Source organism: Manis pentadactyla, chromosome 3 (genome assembly GCF_030020395.1).
Source record: "Manis pentadactyla isolate mManPen7 chromosome 3, mManPen7.hap1, whole genome shotgun sequence".
NCBI classification, from domain to species: domain Eukaryota; kingdom Metazoa; phylum Chordata; class Mammalia; order Pholidota; family Manidae; genus Manis; species Manis pentadactyla.
The window spans coordinates 15,571,400-15,594,467 of NC_080021.1; the positions used below are offsets into that span (position 1 = coordinate 15,571,400).

The window sequence follows — 23,068 nt, forward strand, 5'->3', positions numbered from 1 at the left end:
AGACAACTTGGTCCTTGATCTAATTATGACTTTTCTAGGAATGGAGCCATATTACATTGCCTAAGTCATTCTACTCTATATTCTCTGTTCCACTTCTGTGCAAATGCAAACCATCAAAAGGCAAGATGATAGAGGTCATATTCCAAGAAATAAACTACTCCACATTATGTCCTTAGATCATATCTGATTCTATTCCCTTGCCCCAAACTATGTCATAGGAAAATGCAACAATAATCTGTTATAAAAAATAATGTAAATTATCTTAAGCTTGTTTAATTTACCCAGGGAGGGCAGAGTGTACACGCAATGATATTCAAACACAGCAGTTTTTATAATAGAGAAACACTGGGGAAATCTAGACATCTGACAGACTGAGAATTTCAATGAACTGTGGCATCACCACTCACAAAATCTGATAGTTATTAAAAATAATCTTTATCATCAGAAAATACTTCTGTTAGAACATGAGGTGGAAAAAATGAAATTAAAACTGTATATGTAGTATGATTAGTCAATCTTAAAAATGCTATATAGAAAAATATGACAAAATATTACAGTCCATCATGCCCAGGTGACATAACTATTAATAAGTAACCTTGTGGTAGAGAATCAAGGACAATATTTAAGATTCCTAAAGAATAACTTTTCAGCATGCACTTTTTATATCTAGTATGCTTCATGAGACTGAGTAATATTCATGAAGTAAGTAGGACCGATGGCAACGGGGATGGATGGATTTGCTTTTTTGATTTGTCAAACTGAAACAAATTATGCAATCAATTCCAGAGATGATAATATTAAAAAAAGGAACTTTAAAATTTGTAATTGCTCAACTTTAAAATTGCAGTGTTTCAATTTTGGGTAAGACAAGGGCTATGACACCATTTCAATCCCTGACAGACTTTAGATGTATTCCAACGGCAGTTGTAGTATTTCAAACTTATCTGATCCCCTACAAGGTAATACATCACAACTTAATTTATGTGATATCTTTCCTCCCAATTTAGTAGAGCTAGACAAAACAATGAAATACCTGTATAGAATGTAACTCTTTAATAACAGAATAAAGCTAGCCCTAATATCATACTTTGTGTTGTAAAGCTTCTTAAAAGTAAATGATAATTTTTAATACCTTTAAAAGGTAAAGAGCCACAGAAGACACCCCTTTGGGGATAAAGCTCAGTGAAGAGGAGAGACGTGTTTACCAGGTGAAGGCAGGCCTCGAGTGCAATCAAATGCGTTACTCCTTAGGATTTACTCAGCATGGCGATTACAAAATGTCACGGAATCTTGATATTAATTAAATACGCTTTTTCCCTTTTTACATGTGTTTGACAAAGAGTATCAAGATTTGTTTTGACCCATTTAAAACTACTTCTTTATGGTGGCACAATATAGTCATGTTAAAAAAAAAACAATCTCCAAATTACATTCAGTATGGAAGGAGTTTAAAAAAGTCAGAGCCTGAGCGCCCACCTCTAGTAAGGCTTGGTAATACCATCAGCAACACGGTCAGCAAGGCCGCCCAAAGGCAGCTCAGCGGCCCCGCTGGCGAGGCGCTCAGAGCCAGTCAGGGCTGGGCTCCCCGGGCTTCAAGGACAACGAATCCACAGACGCTCTGGCTGGCCTGGCCATCTGTTTTGCACGGAGCCCAGGAGGAGCGCCAGGCTCGCACACCCCGGAGCCAAGTCCTCGCCTCTCTAAACCGCCACCTCCTCCACTTCCCACCCTGTTTGAAACCTTCCCCACATGCAAAGGAAGACACATGACTTCAAATTGGGACCAGCTTAGGACGGAGCTCTTGTGAATGTGTACAATAGATCTGAGTCATTTGTTCGTTTTGTAAACATGAAAAAATCACGCTTTTAAAACTTCCTCCTTCATGACATTCACAGTACTTGATAATATGCTTAGCATGGAACATTTACCCTTTTCCTTATCCATACGCAAAGATGTCAAGAGGTACAGATTTTTTTCACTCATTGAGACAGGTGACAATTGAGAGAGAGCTCAACAGGGAGGCAGAAGCGGGAGGGACGGTGGCCGTGGTCTCTGAAGCCTAGGCCGGGCCACACAGCACCGAGGAGCAGCCCAGGAGAGCATTTCAGAACAAGGCCGCTGCCTTCCTCTGGGAATCCATCCCACTCAGCTCCCCAGCCCCCGAGGGCCCACTCAGTGAATCACTGGTAATGACCTGTTTATGCCACTGTCATCCCCCCACTGATCTATAAACAGCTGAAGAACAGGGACCATCTTTGTTCATCTCTGTGTCCCATGCATGGCACATGGCAGGGGCTCAGTTTCAGTACATGGAATCCAAACTTGTGGGGTCCTTGGTGGCTTAAAAATTGCTCCCTAGCTTTTTTGCGGAAAAGGAGTTCTGCGTAAGACCTAGAGAAGAGTTCTGGGAGCCATGGATTCAGGAGGGTGGGTCACGTCTAGACCTAGGTACCACTTGGTTCTATCATAAAGTGGGGGATACATGCTAAATTTCCTGTTTCTTCTCGTTTATTTCATTAGGATAATTAAGATGAGATAAAATGATGAAAAAAACTTAATGTATATATCAAAGTAGTAACAAAAACATCATGAGTATGGAGAACCTGGCGGGTGGGGTGGGGGGACAGTTTCTGAAAAGGCAAAGCAGGATGACTGGTCTTGTTTTCATTTGCAAAGCCTACGGGTGTCCAAGTGTTAGCTCTCCTCGTGTTAAGTCCACACACTTCATTCGTGGGCTCCAGATGACAGCCCGGAGGCAAGGGCAAGAAGAGACTGGAAGGCAGGGACAAAACAAAGAAAGCTTAAGGAAGGAGTGGAGAAAAGAGGGTCTCAGAACTTATTTTACAGACTCGATAGGAACAACAAAAGGTCTCAAATCTCTGCCTTTATGAGCTTATGATGAGGATGATGCGGTTGGGTCACAGCTACAATGAGCATCTACTCTAGACCTGGTGGTAAACAGCGAGATGCCACGGGACAATCAACACAAGACACCCAACGCTGCAGGACAGGGCCAGCCTCCGACTCCCCAGTGTCTCTGACTACAGCTCTCCTCCTTGGCTAGAAATTCCCTTAAGACGCAAGAGAAGCACGGTGAGGGAACTGGATGGGGGAAGCCTCCCTCTCTGAGGCCCTCAGCTGCGAGCCCTGTGGAGGAAAAGGTAGTATATTCATATCGAAATTTCACAACAGTCTAGAGAGCGAATAAAGGATGCAGGCCAAAAATACATGAAGGGTGACTAGCAAGGAGGTAGGGAAATTACGTAGGGAAGGTAATGAGCACACTGATTATAACGGTCCTAATTAGGGGAAATGAAGTAAAATTAAGAAAAGGAAAGTTTCAGTTGTCAGGAATAACTCTGCTGGGCCCATTAAAGGAGCGATGAGCTCCTCAGCCTCTTCGCACAGACCGAAGGCCATTCATCTTAACAATGTTGGCTCAAAATGAGCTAAAATTATTTAAAGAGAATTTTATTTTTGTTACCAAAAGTAGACTAGGTTACTTGATGACATACAGAGACCTCTTGTATCTAATTTTATCATTCTGTTCTCAATTCTAAGTTAAACAGTACAGTAGCTCATGATAAAAAGCCTATGACTATTTCATTCCAAAAATATGATTTGACATGTAGGGAGATCAAAACTGGCAAAGCGAGAACAAGTAAAAAGAGTGAAATACAGTCAAATATGCTTCAATTTACAACAGATTTACAGATGAGAGCTAGCAAAAAGGAATACTAAAAGTAGGACTTGTTTCTCTTATTTTTGAGAACTAATTCAATCTCCTTATTTTTCAGTTAATACATAGATGGCAATTAAACTTGATCCTTGTCAGTAAACAGTAAGGAACATTAGCTTTCAAGTTTTAACCTAATTTCATGACAGTCTAGAACAACTCTCACAGCAGTTGAATAACTGACTGTGGTTAACCTTCATGTTGTGTTAAGAGACTGTAGTATTAGAGTTTATGATTTCCTAGCATCAGGAGTAGAACTTTAAGAAAATGTATTTTCTCTTCCTCATTAGCCCAAGGTATGATTCGTGCAACTTTCATTCGGTGAATGTTTGCGGACCACCACTATTTCTGAGGCACAGAGGATACAGAGGCTGGGGACTGAAACATACAAGTAAACCTGTGGCTACAGCCTAGCATGCTGGGCACCAGGGTGGACATGAGCTTAGGGGGCCGTGGGAGCTCACAGGAAGGCTCTAAACAGGAAGGCAGGAGGGATGCTGACACTGGGAGGAATCTTGAAGGAAAAGGAGGTGAGATGAACAAAGGCCAAGTGTGAGTGAGAGAAAGCAGGCTTGCACCCATCATCCTCAGCGGGCGTTCAAGAGCAGCAACTCCAACAGGTACAAATACAGTTACGTACACTGTAATAAGTTAAGCAATAAACGGCTTTTAAAGTGGTTTTCTGATGTTATTTGGTGTTTTAATCCATATAATTATTTAAATGTCTCCTGAAATGCAAGCTATATACAGGCGCTTGACTGCTTCCTCTTCCACCCACCCACCCACCACCATTAACTGAGGGCTTATCAGGCCTGGTGGGCCCTGCGTATACCAAGGTCAGAAAGACATAGCCCCTGACCTCAAGGACTTACTGTCTAGTGTTGGAACAGAAAGTACCATTAAAATACAGTGTGGTAAGTAATATGAGCTTCAGCAGTGGGCTCCAGAGGAGAAAGATGACTCCCAGCAGGGTAGGAGGGCTGCTGCTGGGCCCCTGGGTGGGAGTGATCAAGATGCCTTTAGAGACAATGACTAAGGCTACTTGCCATCTCTGTATGAGTTCCCAGTGTGTGGCTCAGGAATGCCAGGGGAGGATGGAACACAGGTAGACCTGAATGACACCAGATACTGCTGGGTAATGACCCTTCCATAGCAGCTAAAGTGACAGGGCACTTTTTAAAATTAATCCTCTCTGCGTGTTAATTACAAACATACAACATTTTTGACAAGATTTCTTAGGGTAAGTCATATCTTGGGAGGAGGTACTCTGAGCTCTCCCCAGCTTGTCTGCTCATGCTTGCTCTTTATGTCAATGGTAAAGTCAGGGCTACAGCTATAAATAAGTTTTCAGAGAATCCTTTAAAAACCTTTGGTCTGATTTCAGATCCTAAGATGTCTTAAGCACCCCAATGGCCTGATTCAGTTTGTATCAAAAAACCTTTTCCATAAACATACAATTTCATCATACATATTACTCTTGTAATAAATTTCATTTAAAATCCTACTTCTGACAACAGGCACTGTATTTTGAAAGGATAGACAGCCTGCAGGCAGATTTTAAAGCAGAGTTTACAACACTCAGGATTTTATAATGCAGGTTTTCATCTTGTACAAGATTAACTATATAATTGCTAACTTGATTTTTCTTTTCTTTTCTGTATTGCTTCTGAGGTTCTGATGAAATGTTTGCTGCCACTGCTAACGAAATTCAGAAAAGGACCATTGGTTTTTTTACTTCACTTGGGAATTTTGATGCAATAGATGTTTTCACACTGCTGTCAGAACAAATAAGATTTGTTATTTCTAAGTGTAGAAAGAACATAGCTTTTGAAAAGAAAAGTGAGAAGAGAATTCAAGCAAAAGGGACTTAGGGAAACCTGGCAGGAAAAAGTTTTGTGTCCTTTTGATCTGAGTGCATGAGAAATGTTTTTAAGAGCTTTTATATCAAAGGCAATTTTTTTTCAACCACCATCTAGAAGAGAAAAACACAGTGCCTTGAAGTCAACTGTTTGTCACTTATAAGAAAATAGTACTTTAGTGGAAAGTGCACCAGAATGACTGAAAGTTCCCAGCTTTGCAAGCAATCAGCTATGTGACCTGGGAGCTGGTGCCACTTTACACTATTGTTCTTGACCTTGCCCTTCCTCCAACCTGAGAAAGGGCTGAGAACAGGAAGGAGGTAGACTCTGTAGTTTCAAAAACCATTCAGTTTTAAATCCTCTATCCTTACAGTCATTGTCAAAATTTTGCCCTGAGAGGAATCAGAGTACAAACAAACAAACAAACAAACAAAGGTTTTCTTGAATATTTAGGTAGTTGCCTTCAATGACTTCATTTGATTGTAAGGCAAACCCACTGCCTTCAAGAGTCAATCTATTTGCAAACCAAACTTGCACAACATCCTAATTTGTTACAGAAATAAGTGGCCATTAGTAACTTAGCAAATAAAATTTGAATTTCAAGTGATGAAAACATGTTTCACTCTGACCAATATTAAGTATAAACTGAGCAATAGAGATGGTTACTCAAGTACAGCAGGTAGGTGCACTGTGGTTATTACTAACATTTTGAAAATTGTATTCAGGAAACCTTATAAACACAGCATTATTTTACAGGAGTCAGTGGACTACCTAGTAGACACATGTTCAGACCTGTTATATACTCGGAGGGGGAGGAGGGTTGCAAGTTAGCAATGATATTAGAAATGAAATCAGTGTCTGGAATAGGTTTTCCCAGTGAAATGAAACAGACTTCTTACTGTGCCATGGACACCTAACTACCTTTAAAGCAAAACATTTGCCCATTCTTTTTTTCATTCTTCAAGATCATAAAAACCTCAGATGGATTAACCCTTTTTTTCCCAAATTGTAATTATTTTCAAAAGCTATGTTCTTTCTACACTTATGCAATTAATTGCATTCATACAAACCCATAATCTCACAAACATTAAGGAGCCCATCAATCACTGAAAGGGGCAAGAAGATCGGACTGGGGCTATCACTGAACATAGATGGCCAAATCACAGTACCAGGGGAGAAGGTTCTCACAGCTTCTAGACTTTTTGCTGGTGTGAATTTCTATGCTGTCAACAGGACCATCAATTCCAAAATATGAAAAACTGCACACTGGAGCCAGTATTTTACTTGGCACTATTTTTTAAAGATGCACCAAACCCAGAAGCCCAACCTATTCCCATGTAGACTAAAATGTGGCCTGCAAAGAATTTTCAAGCAAGGAATTCACATTCCCCAAAAAAGTGAGTTGGATGCAGCTAATATTTAATCATCCTTGTTCCAGACAGTGAAAGGCCACACACAGCACATGAGACTGTGAAGCCAACCATGTTGAGTTTCCTTGTGGTCAACTTCCACCATTTCTACTCCGCAGCAGTTTCACTCAACAAGACCACCAGCATCCTCATCACTTCTCCAAATACATTCTGATCCTCATCATCCTTTCATAGCTTCTGACTCTGCACATAACCAGTCCTCTTCTGTGCCTCCCCATCCAACCTCTGAGGTAGTGTAGCAACGTGGAGGGAGCAAGGGGCTCACAGTCATATCTAGGTGAATCCTCCCTCCCCTGGCTGTCTGATCTCAGGCAAGTCACTGCCTCTCAGAGTCTTAGTTTCCTCATCTGTAAAATGGGACACACTTAACTTTAAGGACTATTTAACTGAGTACCTAATTTAATTTAATTGCATACTTGATCATTTAATGTACTCAGCACATAATAAAGAACTCAACAGTTCTCTCCCTTTCTTTTTCTCTTCCCTTGGATTCCAGGTTACCAGATAAAAGCATTTGCCTTCTGCTTCACCTGTCTTTCATATCTTCTTCAAAACCATTCAATGATCTATTCCTATGGACACTAGGGTCCCACTGGGTTTCGTTTTCCCTGTTCCTTCCCTTCATTACAAGGTGGTATGTGGTAACATGAGAACATATGCCCTTTAAGGGCAGGAGAATATATGTTCTCATGTGTTTGTCACGTACCTACTTAAGGTAGGTAAGTGTCCATGGCACAGTAGGCAACATGGCTATTTGTTGACATTCTCCTAATCCTAGTTTGTCATTTTCCTTGTCCTGTTCATTCACTTTCTTGCTATAGTGTCTTAGTTCAGTGACATATGCACATAACAGGGCCATAAATGATATTTTCTGAGGCTCTATCTCACCCAATGCCACTATACTATCTGTTTAGATGACACATCAACCTACCTATCTACTTTGAACTTTCCCCTTCAGTTGAGCAATGCCTAGTTCTCAATCTTAAACACCCTAAATCATCAGTAACCCTTATTATATGGGCATATGCTTGTCTTTCTGTGAGCCTTCCTCTTCTCATTCTCACTGGGTCACATCACCATGTGAGTGATCTGCCACCTCTACTCATTTTCCACTTGTCCTTTCTAGAACAGAATTCAGACTATTATAAGAGCTTGTGTTGTTCCTTTCCCCGCATCCTGTGAAATATCCCCCATTTTTCTCTTTTCTTTGCTTATGGATAAAAATGGAAATTGTTAGTTACCTCCTGGCTGGCTATTTCTAACTCTCCTCCCAATATCTTGAAAAGGCCTCACGGAAAGAGACAACATGGGCTGCCACCCCGAGTACCTCTGCACTTTTGAGCAAGTTACCTAATTTTTCACAGTCTGTTTTCTCATCTGCAAATGGGAAGACAGCACCTGTCTGGTAGGACTGCTCTGAGGATAAAATCAGTTCAGGTAAAATGCTAAACATGGGTCTTGGTACATGATAGTTGCCAAGAAATGGGAGCAAAAATTTTTCTTAACCCTTCAGAGCTGCTTCCTACCACCTAGTAACTCCATTGCGCTCCATCCCAGTCCTCTTATTGGTAGTAAATTTGAGAGTTTGGCCTCCCATGATTTCCCTCTACAGTATAAAACATACCCAAGAACTTCATCCAATACTTCAGGACTTCCTTCTAGGTTGGTTCAAGATACTCTATAACCCTTTTTGGCCAAAACCTTCTCAAAACTGCCCACCATCCTCTATGTCATATCCCAAGCTCTGACAGGCCTCATCTCAAGGTGCCCTTGAAATGCTAACTCCCAACTAAAGCCTTTCTTGATTAAATATAATGGACACTATTCAACCTTTGAGAAAAACAATTCTGCTCCACCACGAGAGGTGGGAAAAACTCTGAGTGGCTCAGGCAACCTGCTCCTAACTTTCTAAGTGACCTGAGCTAAAACACTTCACTTCTCTGAGCCAGAGAGGCAGACTGGATGTCTCCAAGCTCCTTCCAGGCTGGGAGATTAGATTCTCTGAATTCAATATACTTGGATCCCCCACCTTCCCTGCCTATCAGCGTTGTTCTCTTGCTGTGTGAATAACCTTTAGGTCCCTTAGCCTCCGTGGCTGTTCTCAAGGGCAGAGACCATTATCTGGGTAACACACTTAGCATGGCTTGGAGTGCTGTGCTACAGATAGCGCTTAACACATGCATTTAGATGACAATCACCAAAGCACCTCGACTGGGGCACAGACAGCTGCCACTAGATGACTCAGATCTCTGCAAAATGGCTTAATTTAGCACCCTTTCTGATGTCTAAAGAACAGGCTGAGGAAAGAAATGGAGTGCACTGAACACCCTTCAACCAATTTAACCTCACAAGGGCCCTTTAAGGGCAGGAGTTTTTATCTCTATTAAGACGAGGAAGTATAGACACAGACAGTTTCACACGAGTCTCCTGAGTCAACAGTGGACGCAGTGGCCTAGGGGAACAGCGGAAAAACCCTGGGCTGACTGCGATGGAGAGCCAAGTTCCAGGTGTCTGCCATTAACCATGTGTGTGATCTTGGGAGGAGACACTTCTTGGGTCTTATCTTCCTCATCTGGAAAATGGCCTGAGCAGAGGTTCCCAAATCAGCACAAGGAAAACAATATTAGGAACAGATTTGTATTCTCAGGTTCACTCTTGGAGATGAGAGGAGCCCAGGACACTGTATTTCCGGCATGTGCCCCCCATGTGGGGAAAAAGGTTGCTGGCAGTAATAAATGCCTATGATATTGACATCACAGTGTAGTGTCCACTCAGACAACTTTGTCCCTTCCAAGTTCCAAAACCCACTGGGTCATCTAATTTTCCTCTCTCTCTCTCTCTCTCAGAACCCAAGCTGGACTATTTCCAAGCATACAGGGTAGCCTACCACATTCACGAGAACCCAAGGAATTTTGAAATCAGAACTTGGTTCACAAGATTCACAAGGCAAGTGAAGAGGTAATCTTGTTTTGACAGAAATTCAAGCTAAAGTGCAGGATCTCCTCTCAGAGCAAGTTTCTTGTAATCAGTGTGGAACACTGATTGAGGAAAGGAAAAGGCTATAGTAATACATGAAGCTTCTTTTAAAAGGAAAACCGTAATATATTTGGATCTACTTGACCAAAGCTTAAATATTCAGTAAAAATCTTATGAACAAGGGAATAACTAACCTAAGAACCTGTCTGCTTTGTGACGGGAGAGCTCTGATCTACTGAAGGCCATGTGCACCAGGCCCTATGCTAAGCATTTTGCACACATTGCTCCATTTCATGGACATAACTCTAATGTAAGAAGCGTCATTCACATTTTATTGAAAACCAAAATTCAGAGCTAGCCCAACCCAAGTATATTTGACTCCTTAAACCAAACAATACTAGACAGGACCTTAATGTCTAATGTACCTTAGATCAAAATTTCTTGACTATCTAACACTGAATATGGAAGCTCAGCAAATTTGCCAATTTTCTAAGTATCTGTGAATTGGAGACAAAAGTATGTCCCTTACAGAATTCTCAGGGGAATTTGGACAAATGGGAAGAGAATAATACATATAATTAAGAAAATCTGAATCCAACTCCCATTCTTCATATCGGTTGGCTTGTGTATGTGCTGTCGAAAAGCCAGTTTCCGTATCTGGCTGAGTTCCATGTCAGTAGAGTGAGGACAATAGGAGCTACTTACATGGCAGAGATGATGTGAGAATTACATAGATTAAGTCCACAAAGTAACTCTGATCTCCTTCGAGACAGGTACCAAATCAATGAAATAGGGAATGGAATTAGTATTTCTCCTTGCAAAGGACTGAACAGCTGACTGAAGCTTATAAGAAGCTCCCTGCAGACTAGACTTCCTCTATTGTTCTCTAAACTTCCCAAATTTTACCTCTGCAAATAAATTTGTGATTGCAAATAGTGGACCATGAGATACACCAAGTTTACTGTTGATTGGAACATGAACTGCAGTAAGCTTGTCTTAAATTCCTTGCAAGGCAACTTGGTTTCAAAACAGTGCAAGTACCTTCTTACAACATGGTGTGAATTTGAAAGTAGTCCCCCAAATTGTGCTATTATAAAGAATTAATAGAAGAGTATATAAAAAGAACTTGGTTGTTTTCTATAAAAAAGTAATGAAGAAAATACCTATTTTTTTAAACTTCAGAAAGAAGAAAATTCATCGTTTCAATCTTTCACATGCAGAGTTTTCTTACCCTAGTTGAGGTTGCTCTTTCCCAATGCATAGCACTTGACATTTACACAGTGTTTTACAATCTTTTTATTATCTAATGTTCACAAGCACCCTATGAAGGAGGGCCCCAGGGACTGATAACCATTTTATAGGTGAGGAAATAGTCGTAAAAGTCTAATGACTTGTTCAACATTATGAGAAACCTTTCTCCTTAACATCTGACATTTTACCACCTCTCTCGGAACATGTGCATAAACACAAAGGCCTACTGCATGAAGGGAATAAGGTTTGGGCTTCTCTTTCAGTGGATTCAGTGCTATATTCAAACTGAAAGGCTCTTGTGGCCATCTGGTCCAAACCCTGCATTTTCCAGATGGGACCAGGAGAGAGGGGAGGACTCAAGGCCTTATGCTCATTAGAGCCAGTGTCAGGGTGACCACCACTCAACCAAATCCAAGACCCATGGTTTCCCATGACAACTGTCCTTTCTTGTTGGGATGGGAAACTCTAAAGTGCTAGATCTAAATTGTTTTCTTTAGCACCTAGAAGCTGAATGGCATTGGACATGGAAATAAATTTGGAGTCCAGGTGTGAGCCATTTGGTCCATGAATTCCTCAGACCTTTAGAGTAGATCTGTGTTTCCCTGAGGCTAGCCGTCCTCTCTGAGGTCTGTGATTTTCAAAAGGTCAGTGGGGTAGATTTCCATACTTCATGGTAGGTCAGCAAGTTAATTCTGTTTTCCCCTGGCAAGAGAGTGGCTTTATTTCCCTCCTTCTGAAAGCAATGTGTCCTGAATACTGAAAGCTTCCCATTCCCTCCCATTTCTCAGTCATCATCCCTCCCCGACTTCTGGCTCTAAATCCCAACCTCACTGGCCCAGAGGTCAACAGTTCTAGGTAATGGTGGTTCTTTTGGAAGGGCCTGGAAAAAAATGGCAATAAGGAAAACAATAACCACTCTTACACTCCTAATACCACCACCATCACCACCACTACTACCTACTTTTCACTAAGTGCCAGGCCCTGTGCTAAGTGAACACTTAGTGCGATTTAACCCAATTCACAATGCATCCCACTACAACTCTATGAGGGTAGTTACAAATACTATACCCATTGTACAGATGAGGAAAGTGAGGGACAGAGAGCAAGTTTAGCCAAAGTCACACAGCTAGTAGTATGGTCCCAGAGGCCACACTCGTTACCATTCCCTATACTGCAATGGGGCCACAAGATAAAAGAGGGCCTCCAGACTCTCTTATTTGTCCAGGGGGATGGGAACAAGCTAGACAGGTGTGTTGCTGGAGAACAAGCTCATCTGGCAATGCTGTTGTGTATAATCAAAGGCAGATGTGGATTCCAAGTAGAAATCAACATATAAACACCTCACCCCAAATGTAAACAAAACACAGTATTTGTTCAAAAGGAAATGTTCTTGTTAATTAAAAAGAAAGGAAACAGGATCTCAAAAAACAATGGTGATTCAAAGGTTTTGTGGCAGCTTTGAAGGCAGAGCCAGGCTGACACAAGCAGCCCTACCCGAGATGGGGGCTTCTGCAGCGGAGAGCTGCTGACCCGCTGCAACCCCTGGTGGGGGGATGAACTGGCGCTGCAACCGCAAGGCTGCAGCAGTGTCTACACTCTCCCAAGAACACCCTGATTACTGTTTTAACCTATTAAGAAAGGATGCCCTGCTGGGACTGAGGTCAGGCTAGTCTTGCTATACTTTATGCTTGGTTTCCCAGGTGGGGATCTTACTGAGGTATGAGGCCTGCCTTGATGTTACTGCAACGTGACTCAGGAGTAGTCTTCTCTGGACCTAAACTCATTGCTCAATCTTGGGTGAGTTTGGCCAATGCCCCTCACATACTGAGGACACAGGTGCAACATAGCAGTAAAGAAGGCACTGAGCTCAGGGCAGGAGATCTGACTTTGGGTCCCACTGAAGCAGTAACCAGACATTTCCTCGTCTATGAAAGGGTTGAGATGAGATGACCTGGGATATTACTCCTAGCTGTAACATTTTAAGATTATAACTCTCTGCCACTAAAAACATAGAGGAAAACACCAGAAAATGTGAAGCCAGCTGACTGGAACTAATGGAAAGGCTGATACTGTTTCTGATGAAACACCAATGATGGATATCCTATCACTGATTCATGCCAGAAACCAAACAGAACAGTAAGGTGGTGATTTTGTGCTCCAGCTCTGAATCATATGGAGGATCCTCAAGACCACATTTTAAAAATCCCTGAGTTGGGCTCTCATGAGAGAACTACTCATCACCCAGCTCTGGCTTGGCAGCTAGTCAAGTTCCCAAACTAGCAGGGCTCAGCATACAGAATTTCGCCAATTAAAACATGTATCAATATACACCTTTGCCTGGCCCCAAACCCCATCCTGGCCCTCAAGATGCTCTGTCATGTACAAGTTCATAGCTCTCCACCTGTTTTTATACGTATTTATTTTATTTTCACTAGAAGCTGATGCAACAGGCATGAAAACCGATCCTTATATGGGGACTATAGTTACCATACTTAGCTTCACTTCACATTGCACTAACACATGATCCTGCACATAATTTAGGAATCCTCTGAAGACAAGACACATCATGAAGGTTGCTACACTGAGGTTTAGAATACACTACTTGTGGACACGATTCTGACAATTTGAATGTGATAACTAAAAAAAGGATCAAAAGAATCTGTAGAAAAGGGCCAGGGAAAAAGAATCTGTCTTTGGGTGATGTCTGCCTCTCAAAAGTGACTATCCAACTTGGAAAAATGGCCAATGCTACTACCTCAGAAGTTAGTGTCGCTTAAGTAAACAGTTTTAAAAAAGGTATTTCCTTGTCTGGAAAACCTCACCCATAATTACAATAGTTCTCGAATTATGGAAAGGAAGCTTTTGTTGAGGAACTCTTTAATACATACTAATCTCAAAAGATTGAAAGGGAATTCCCAGATTACCTATTCATTAATCCATTCAGACCCCTTTGCAGATATCAAGAATCTTTATAAACCCATTCACGACAATCCCAATGATAATTAGTTACTGCATACAGTTTTACCTTTAAATCCTTTGACTACTATATACATTTTTTTTTGTGGTTACTTATATCATTGTGGAGAAAAGGAGTCCTTCAGGTCAGTCAAGTCTATAATATTCCTGAAGAAATCTTACTTCTAACACCTTTTATTTCCTTACATTCTGTGCTCAATATGTGCATGAAAACAATACTTCTAGCTTCCTTAGTTCTGAATCTGCTTTTCTGTAGTACAGCTGTGGCTCTCACATACTACTAAGAAGATTGTTTTTTAGCTCTATTTAAAAGGCCTTTGAAAAATAATACTTTCTTACTTCAAGAATAATAGCGGTATAGAATATTTCCATGATTTGGGACAAACCTAGAAAATCAATTTCTTAACCCAGAATAATCTTTAAAGTCTCCTAAAAAGATAACATTCTATAATAATTCAAAGGCATAAAAAAATTGGATTATATTTCAATTGGTAATTATATTCAATAGACAATTATATTTCAATTGGATTCAATTTCCAATTTTTGTGTCTTTCTTTCTCATTCTCTCTTTTTAAACCAGTTTCCTTAAAAAATCTATAAAAGAACAGTGCACATACATGGTTAAAAAAATTCAACAGAAGTGAATAAAATGAGAAGTAATAGCCTTCCTCCATTGCCCACAAAATCACAATCACAATCCTCAGAAATAACTACCATCAGGTTTTTGTATATGCTAATCCCTTATACATCAAGAAATCCCTGTACACACACACTTGAAATGTATATATATGAATATACATGCTATATATGTCTATATATATGTACACACACACACACATATACACATAAATATAATGCCGATTTTTCACTCAAAAAGGATCATCTGTTAATATATATCATTTTGTACCTTGCTTTTCACATATAATATAATTTGGGGGATCATTTCATATCGGCACATATAGGTTGACTTAATTTTTAAAAATAGCTGCTTAATATTCTGTTATATAGGCATCCAGAATTCATTTGATTAATGCCCTAGTAATGAACATCTAAGTAGCTTCCTAACCCCCTCTATTATCAAAGTATAATTGACATACAATGAACTAACATTTAAAGTGTATAATTTGAAAAGTTTGACATGTGTATGCATCCATAAGACATCACAACACTCAAGATAGTGAACATATCAATCATCCCAAAAGTTTTCTTGTGCCCTGGGTAATCCCTCCCTTCCACACCTTCCTGCTCCCCTGCCTAAGCCACAGGCAACAATTGATCAGTTTTCTGCCACTCTAGGTCAATTTGCATTGTAAATAATTTTATATAGAAAATCATACAGTATGTGCTGTTCCTTTTGTCTGGCTCCTTGCTGTGTATATCCTTTCATCAGTTGATGGACATCTGGATTGTTTCCAATTTTGAACGATTATAAACACAGCTGCTGTAACATCTGTGTGGAAGTCTGTAAGGACATGTGCTTCCAATGTTTTTGTATAATACCTAGGAATGGGTTGGATGGGTCATATGGTACATGTTTAATTTTTAAAGAAACTGTTGAACTCCTTTCCAAGGTGGTTGTATCATTTTACCGTTCCCAACAGCTGTGAAATAGAATGAGACACTCGTTATCCTTGCTACCACTTGGTAGGGTCAGTCTTTTTTGTTTTGTTTTACATTTTAACTGTTCTAATAGGTATGTAGTGGTATTTCATTATGGTTTTCATCTGCATTTCCCTAATGACTAAATAGGTTGTGTTTATTTGTCACTTGTTTATTTTCTTCTAAGTGTTTGTTCACTTCAGTGTTTTTTGTCCATTTTAATATCTTTCCAAGATCCTTTTCCTATTTTTACTACACTGCTTTTTTACTATTGAGTTTTGAGAGTTCTTTTTGTATTCTGGGCACAAGTTCTTTATCAGTGATTTGCAAATAACATTTTCCAATCTGTCACTGGCCTTCTCATTCTGCTAAGATTATCTTTCACAGAATAGAAGTTCTTAATTTTGATCAAGTCTAATGTACAATTTTTTTAATGGATTGTTCTTTTGTGTTTCATCTAAGAAATCTTTACCTAAACAAGTTCATAGTTTTTCCTGTTTTCCTCTAGGACTTCTGTAGTTTTAGGTTTTACATTTTGATTCATGACCCATTTTGAGTTCATTCTTCTACATGGGGTGTGATATGTATCAAAGCTTATTTTTTAAATATATGAATAGCCAATTGCTACAGGCCTATTTGTTGAAAAGCCTTTCTCCACTGAATTCTTTTTGCATATTTGTGGAAAACCACAGCCCTGCCTTTGCACATTTGAGGGAAATTAATTTGCTGCCTACATATGGTTTATTTCTGGACTCTATTCTCTTCGATTAATTTGTTAAACTGTGTCTATTTTACTATACTATCTTGATTACTATAGCTTCACAAGTCTTGAAGTCAGGTAGAGTAAGTTCTCTAATTTTGTCCTTTTTCAAAGTTATTTTGGTCCTTTGCATTTCTGTATGAATTATAGAAGAAGTTTGTCAATATTCACACACACACAAAACCTGTTCGGGTTTTGACTGGGATTCCTGGAATCAACAGATTAGGTGAGAACTGGCATCTTAAGTATATCAACTCTTCCAAATCATTAACATAGTGTATCTCTCATTTAGGTCTTCTTTGATTTTTCTCAGCAATATTCTGTAGTGTTCAGTGTATAGTTCTTGTACATCTTTTGTCAGATATATCCAGAGGTATTTTATAGTTTTTGATATTAAAAGTGACACTTTAAAATTTCAATTTCTGATTGCTGCTAGTAATAGAAATATAATTTTTATTTAATGATCTTGTATCCTACAGATTTATTAAGCTCACTCACTAGCTCTAGCAGCTGTTTTTTATAGATTCCATTGGATTTTCTGTGTAGATGATCATGTCATCTGCAAATAAAGTTTTACTACTTTCTTTCCAATCTGGATGTTTTTAATGCTTTTTCTTGCCTGATTGCATTTGTTAGAATCCCCAGTACAGTGCTCAGTATAAGTGCTGAGTAGACATCCTTACATGTTTTCTTAGAGGACAAGCTTTCAGTTTTTCACCATGAAGTATCATGTTAGCTTTAGGATTTTTGTAGGCATCCATTATTAGGTTTAAGAAGTTCCCTTTTATCTTTAGTTTGCTGAGAGTTTTTATTAAGGAACAATATTGGACTGTGTCAAATGCTTTTTCTGCATTTATGAGGTGAGCAATGAGATTTTTGTTTGTTTGTTAATGTGGTAAATTATACTGACCAATTTTCAAATGTTAAATCAACGTTGATTCCTGAAATGAACTCTACTGGATCATGATGTATTATATTTTCATATACTTGGATTTCATTTGCTAAAAATTTGTTTAGAATTTTTGCATCTACTATGCTTATGAAAGATATCGTTCTATACTTTTCTTGTATCAACTTTGGTTTTGGTTTCAGGACAATGCTGTTCTCATAGAATGTGTTTGGTAGTATTCTCTCCTCTTCAATTTTCTGTAAGAATTTATGTAGAATTGGTATTATTTCTTCCTTAGTATTTGGTAGAATTCATCATAAAGCCACCTAGGCCTGGAGTTTTCTTTGTGGAAATATTAACTATAATTCAATTTTAAAAATAGATACATCACTATTTAGGCTATCTATATTTTCTTAAGTGGGCTTTGGCAGTTTGAGCCTTTAAAGGAATTTGTGACCTCATCTGTGTTGTTCGATTTATTGGCATAAAGTTGTTCATAATATTAAATTATCATTCTGTTAATATGTGTAATATCTGTGCTAATGTAACTTCTCTCATTCCAAATACTGGTAATTAGTGTAATGTTTCATTTTTTTTTCTCATTAGCCTCATCAGGAGAGGCTTATCAACTGTATCAATCATCTCAAACAGCCTGCTTTTGGTTTCACTGTTTCTCTATTAATTTTTACTTCTCTTTGCCTCATTTCCACCTGATCTTTATTTTCCCTTTTATCTGCTTATTTTGGATTTCATTTGCTCTTTTCAGTTTTTATCCTGGAAGCTGAAGTGATTGATTTGAGACTTCCTTCTTTTCTAAATGGGTAGGTGTTTAATACTTTATATTTCTAAGTATTGTTTTAGCTGTACTCTATGCATTTTGATATGTTTTCATTTTTATTTAATCTGATACTAAGAAAATTACCTTTTAATTTCTTTTTTGATCTCAGTTTGATCACAGGTTATTTAGAAGTATCTAATTTCCAAATATTTGGAAATTTTCCAGATATTTTTCTGTTAATGATTTCTAATTTAATTCCACTGTAGTAGAGAACATACCTAATACTACTTGAATCCTTTAAACTTATTGAGACGTTTTACTGACCAGAAAATGGTCTCTTTCAGTAAATCCTATACATAGACTTGAAAAAAATGAGTATTCTGCTATTATTAGGTAGAAAATTCCATAAATGTCACTTAGGTGAAGGTTGATGACAGTTTTACTCAAGTTTTCCATATCCTTACTGATTCTCTGAGTACTTGCCTATTAGCTGTTGAAATCTGACTATAATTGCGAATCTGTATGTCCTCTGGATGAACTGACCCTCTTATCATTAGAAAATAACACTCTTATCCCTAGTAATATTCTTTGCTCTGAAATCTTTTTTGTCTGATTAATATAGTCATTTCATCTTTCTTTTGATTAGTGTCAGCACGTGCCTCCATTCTTTTACTTTTAGTCTATTAATGTCTTTATAGTTAAAGTGGGTTTCTTATAGGTAACACATAGTTGGGCCTTTCTTTAATATCCAGTTTGATAATCTCTGTCTTTTAAATGCTATGATTAGACCATTTACATTTAATAAGTAGTGACAGAGTTGGGTTCAAAGCTACCATCTTGCTTTTGCTTTCTCTTTGTCCCATCTGTACTTTCTTCTCCTTTTCCTCCTTTTTTTTTTGCCAGTAATTTTTGGATTAATTGAATATTACTTCTGATTCTTTTTTTTATCTTCTTTGTAGGCTTGTAGGCCATAAGCCTTTGTTGTGGTATTTCAGTGGTTGCTTTGTAGTACACATTTTTTTTTAACTTATACCGCTATTTTCAATTGGTACTATACTACTTAGTGTACACTATACTATAAGAGACTTGAAACAGTATACATCCATTTCTCCCCTCCTGGCCTCTCTGCTATGTCCTATATTTTACTTCTATATATGACATAAACATTGTTATTATTTCTACTTTAAAAAGTCAATGATCATCTAAAGAGGTTAAAATAATTAGAGAAAAATATTTATGTATACCTATACAGTTATCATTTATAGTACTCATTATTTCTTTGTGTAGATCCAGCTTTACATTTGATATCATTTTCTTTCTCCTTAGAGGATTTTGTTCAACATTTCTTATAATGCAGGTTTGTTGGTGAACTTTTACCTGAGTAAGTTTTTGTCTCATCTTTCTTTCTTTTTTTTTTTTTTTTGCAAGGTATATTTTTCTGGTTATAGAATTCTAAATTGATAGGTTTTTCCCCTTATAGTACTTTAAAGATTGTTTCACCATTTTCTAGCTTGCATGATTTTTTATGATAAAATGTGCTCCCATCTTCTACTCTGGTTGCTTTTAATATTTTTCTCTATCACTTGTTTTAAGCAATTTGTTTACAATATGCCTTGATGTAGTTTTGCTCATTTTTAAAAAATTTTTTTTGTGCTTGGTGTTTGTTAAATTTGGATCTATAGGTTGATGTTTTCATCAAAACTGAAATATTTCCAGCCATGCTATCTTTAAATATTTCTTCCCACCCTTCTTCTCTCTCCTCTCCTTTGGGAGCTTTGATGATACATATATTTGACCCCTTGAAATTGTCCCACAGTCCACTGGTGTGCCCTGTTCATCTTGTTTGAAGTCTTTTTTTCTTTGTGCTTCATTTTGGAAAGACTTCATTGCTATGTCATCCAGTTCATTAATCTTTCTTCTGCAATGTCTAACACTGTTGTTAATTCCACCCAGTGTGGAATCCGTCTTTTCTTTTTTTAAAATCTCAGCCATTGTAGGTTTCATCTCTAGAAGTTTTTTTTTTTGAGAGGGGGGGTCTTTAAATATAGATTCTTCCATGTCAAAACATGGGCAATCTTTCCTCTAGCTTTCTAAACCTAATGACCATGCCTACTTACTTTTATGTCTTTCATTTCTGGTTCAGTTTCAATTGATTTTTTCCCCCTCATTATGGTTTGTATTTTCCTGCTACTATGCTTGCCTGGTAATTTTTGATCGGATGGAGGACATTGTAGAGTGATGTTTATTTTTATCTTCTTACAAGCATTCTTGAGTTTTGTTCTGGGATACAGTTTCATTAATTGGAAACAGTTTGATCCTTTTGGTTTTGCTTTTAATATTTGCTCAGGGTGACCAAACTATGTTTAATCTCTGGTTAGTTTTTCTCCACCTTTGAGGCAAGACCTTAACTAGTGCCTTGAATTATGAAATTATTTTCCTTTTTGGCTGTCAGAACAGACATACACTATTCCCATACCTCTGTGAGTTCCAGGCACTGTTCTCTCTAATCCTTTAGATTATTCTTTCTCTGGACTTGGGTCATTTCCTCACACACATGAGCTCATCTGTATTCACCAAGGTACTTAAAGGAGACCTCTTCGAGTCTCCAGATTGCTGTCTTTGTGTATGTAGCTCTTTATTCTAATCTAGTCATCTTGGCTTACCTGGACACCTAGCTACATCCCTCCAATCAGGGAGACCATACGGATCTAACTACATTCCATCACTCTGTACTATAGCTTGGAGACTCACTCTAGGCAGTAATCTGGAGCAATCATGGTGCTTATTTTGTTTCCTGTCTTCAAAGAGCATTACCTTCTGATGCATGATGTCCAATGTCTTGAGTGCTACTGTATCATGTATTTTGTCCATTTTTCTTCCTTGGGTTTCAGGTGGAGATTAAATGTCCATTACTTCACTTGGCCAGAAGCTGAAGTCCTGCTTTCAGTTTTTGGCTAATAGATGCTGCAATAAACATCACTGCATACATACCTTTGGTTCAACATGTAGACCTATCTATTGGATAAATTAGTGTCATTGTTAGATTAAAGGGTAAGTTCATTTTAGACACATGATTTTGCTAAACTGCCCTCCAAAAAGGTTTTACCAATCAATACTCCTACTAAAAGTTTTTAAGAATTTCTACATCCCCATATACTCTATAATACTGAGCATTATCAAATGTGTACATCTTTACCACTTTGATAGGTAAAAAAAGTTCTTTTATTTTCATTTCTTTTGTAAGCTTAAACATCTTATATGCTTACTGATGACTGGTCTTGTTTTTTCTAGAACTGTCTATTTATGTCATTAGAATTTTTAGAAAATTGGTTTTTCATTTTCCTATTGGCCTGTAAGAATTTGTGCAAAAAAATTAACTCTCTATCCTATGAATTACAAATTTTCCCCTCCAGTTGGTGATTTACCTTTTGACTTTCCTCAGGCAAGTAAAAATCTTTAAATTTTCAATAATCATTAAATTGTTATGTAGTCCAAGTTATCAATCTTTTACTGTCTGATTTCTGGGTTATGCATATTTTCTGAATGCACATATGTATATGACAGTAATAAGAATTTACATCTATAATGAATAGGTATGACAGTTCAGCTTTTTTTCTATAAACTGAAATTAGATAACAGTGTTGCTACACTGGGTTCTTATAACTTACCAAGATCTGTGATGCAATTTTCTTTGATTAGTAAAACATGGAAGATATGTTATTACTTGTAAATCCAGTTTGGTAAGGAAGAATTCCAAAGCATGGAGAGCAGAGGTATAGAAAAGGGACCTTTCTGGAACCACTAGCTTTACATTGATGTCATATTTTTCCCAGAATCGACTCATCTTTAGGGTTTGCTGGGAAGGTGGAGGGATAATATGAAACCAAAAGCAATGGTTATTCTAAGACATGTACGTTATCTTGGTTCCTAAAGCCTGGAGCTTCCCCTGAAAACTCCAGCAACCTCTCCTTCCCCTGGATGACCAATGTACTTATTGCCAGTGTCATAAACAAACTTAGAATAGACTTTGTACCTTGTCATATACTTTCTTCATATTGTTGCCTAATTGTTCTGTTTTCCCAACAAGCCACTTTGTCACTTGAGAGCAGGCCTTGGGAGATACGCTTCCCACAATACTGAGCTTAGATACATAGAGTTGAATTGAGTTTTACTGAGCTTAAGCATGTGCTGTTGAACTACCTCAAATTAAGAGAATGGAATTCAAGAGGAGGGTGTGATATTCATTTGCTTGCCTGGGGATGGCATTTGTCATTCTATGACATTTGACAAAAATGAGGCTGTTGCTCAACAAAAGAAAATGAATGCAGTGAGGCCTGAATGGAAGACCCCTTCATGGAAAATATAACTGCTATAAAGGTTAAGTTTTCCCTTAGGTTCTCTTGGCACAGTTACAGGGAATAAATTACTAAAGGACTTAACATTGCAAAGTATATTTCCTTAGAGGAAGGAACGAACATTTAGCGAGGGACTATGATACGTGATGATGAAGGAGAAGAGATGATATTTATTGCTTATCATGTACTCAGCACTGTCCTAATAAGCACTTTTTGGCTAACTGAACCCTCATGAGCCCACGAAGGAAATACTATTATTGCTGTTTTATAGGTAAGAAAACTAAAACTCAGCAACATGTAAAATTACTTAGGTAACACAAGAAGGCAGCATGATTTGAACACAGGCTTCTCTGACTCTAAGCCCAGCCCCTGATTAGGCTACACTGCACCTCATTTCCTCCTCAGAGTAACCCAGATAGAAGCTGTCCCATGTTGTTGATGTGGAAACTGGATCTCTGA

General features: G+C 38.4%; 1 protein-coding gene across 4 annotated transcripts in view; it reads right to left on the reverse strand.

The window, feature by feature from the left end:
- NSMCE2 (NSE2 (MMS21) homolog, SMC5-SMC6 complex SUMO ligase) overlaps positions 1-23,068 on the reverse strand; it is a 208,962-nt gene that overhangs the window by 16,659 nt on the left and 169,235 nt on the right. The window contains exon 5 of one of the 4 annotated variants that reach the window (XM_057497747.1): positions 2,491-2,772. The exons of the other annotated variants lie outside the window; for them this stretch is intronic. Within the exon in view, the coding sequence (XP_057353730.1) occupies positions 2,678-2,772 (95 nt within the window). The 3' untranslated portion in view covers positions 2,491-2,677. Of the gene's footprint in view, positions 1-2,490; positions 2,773-23,068 lie in introns of those variants that run through there. 4 annotated transcript variants of the gene reach the window in all.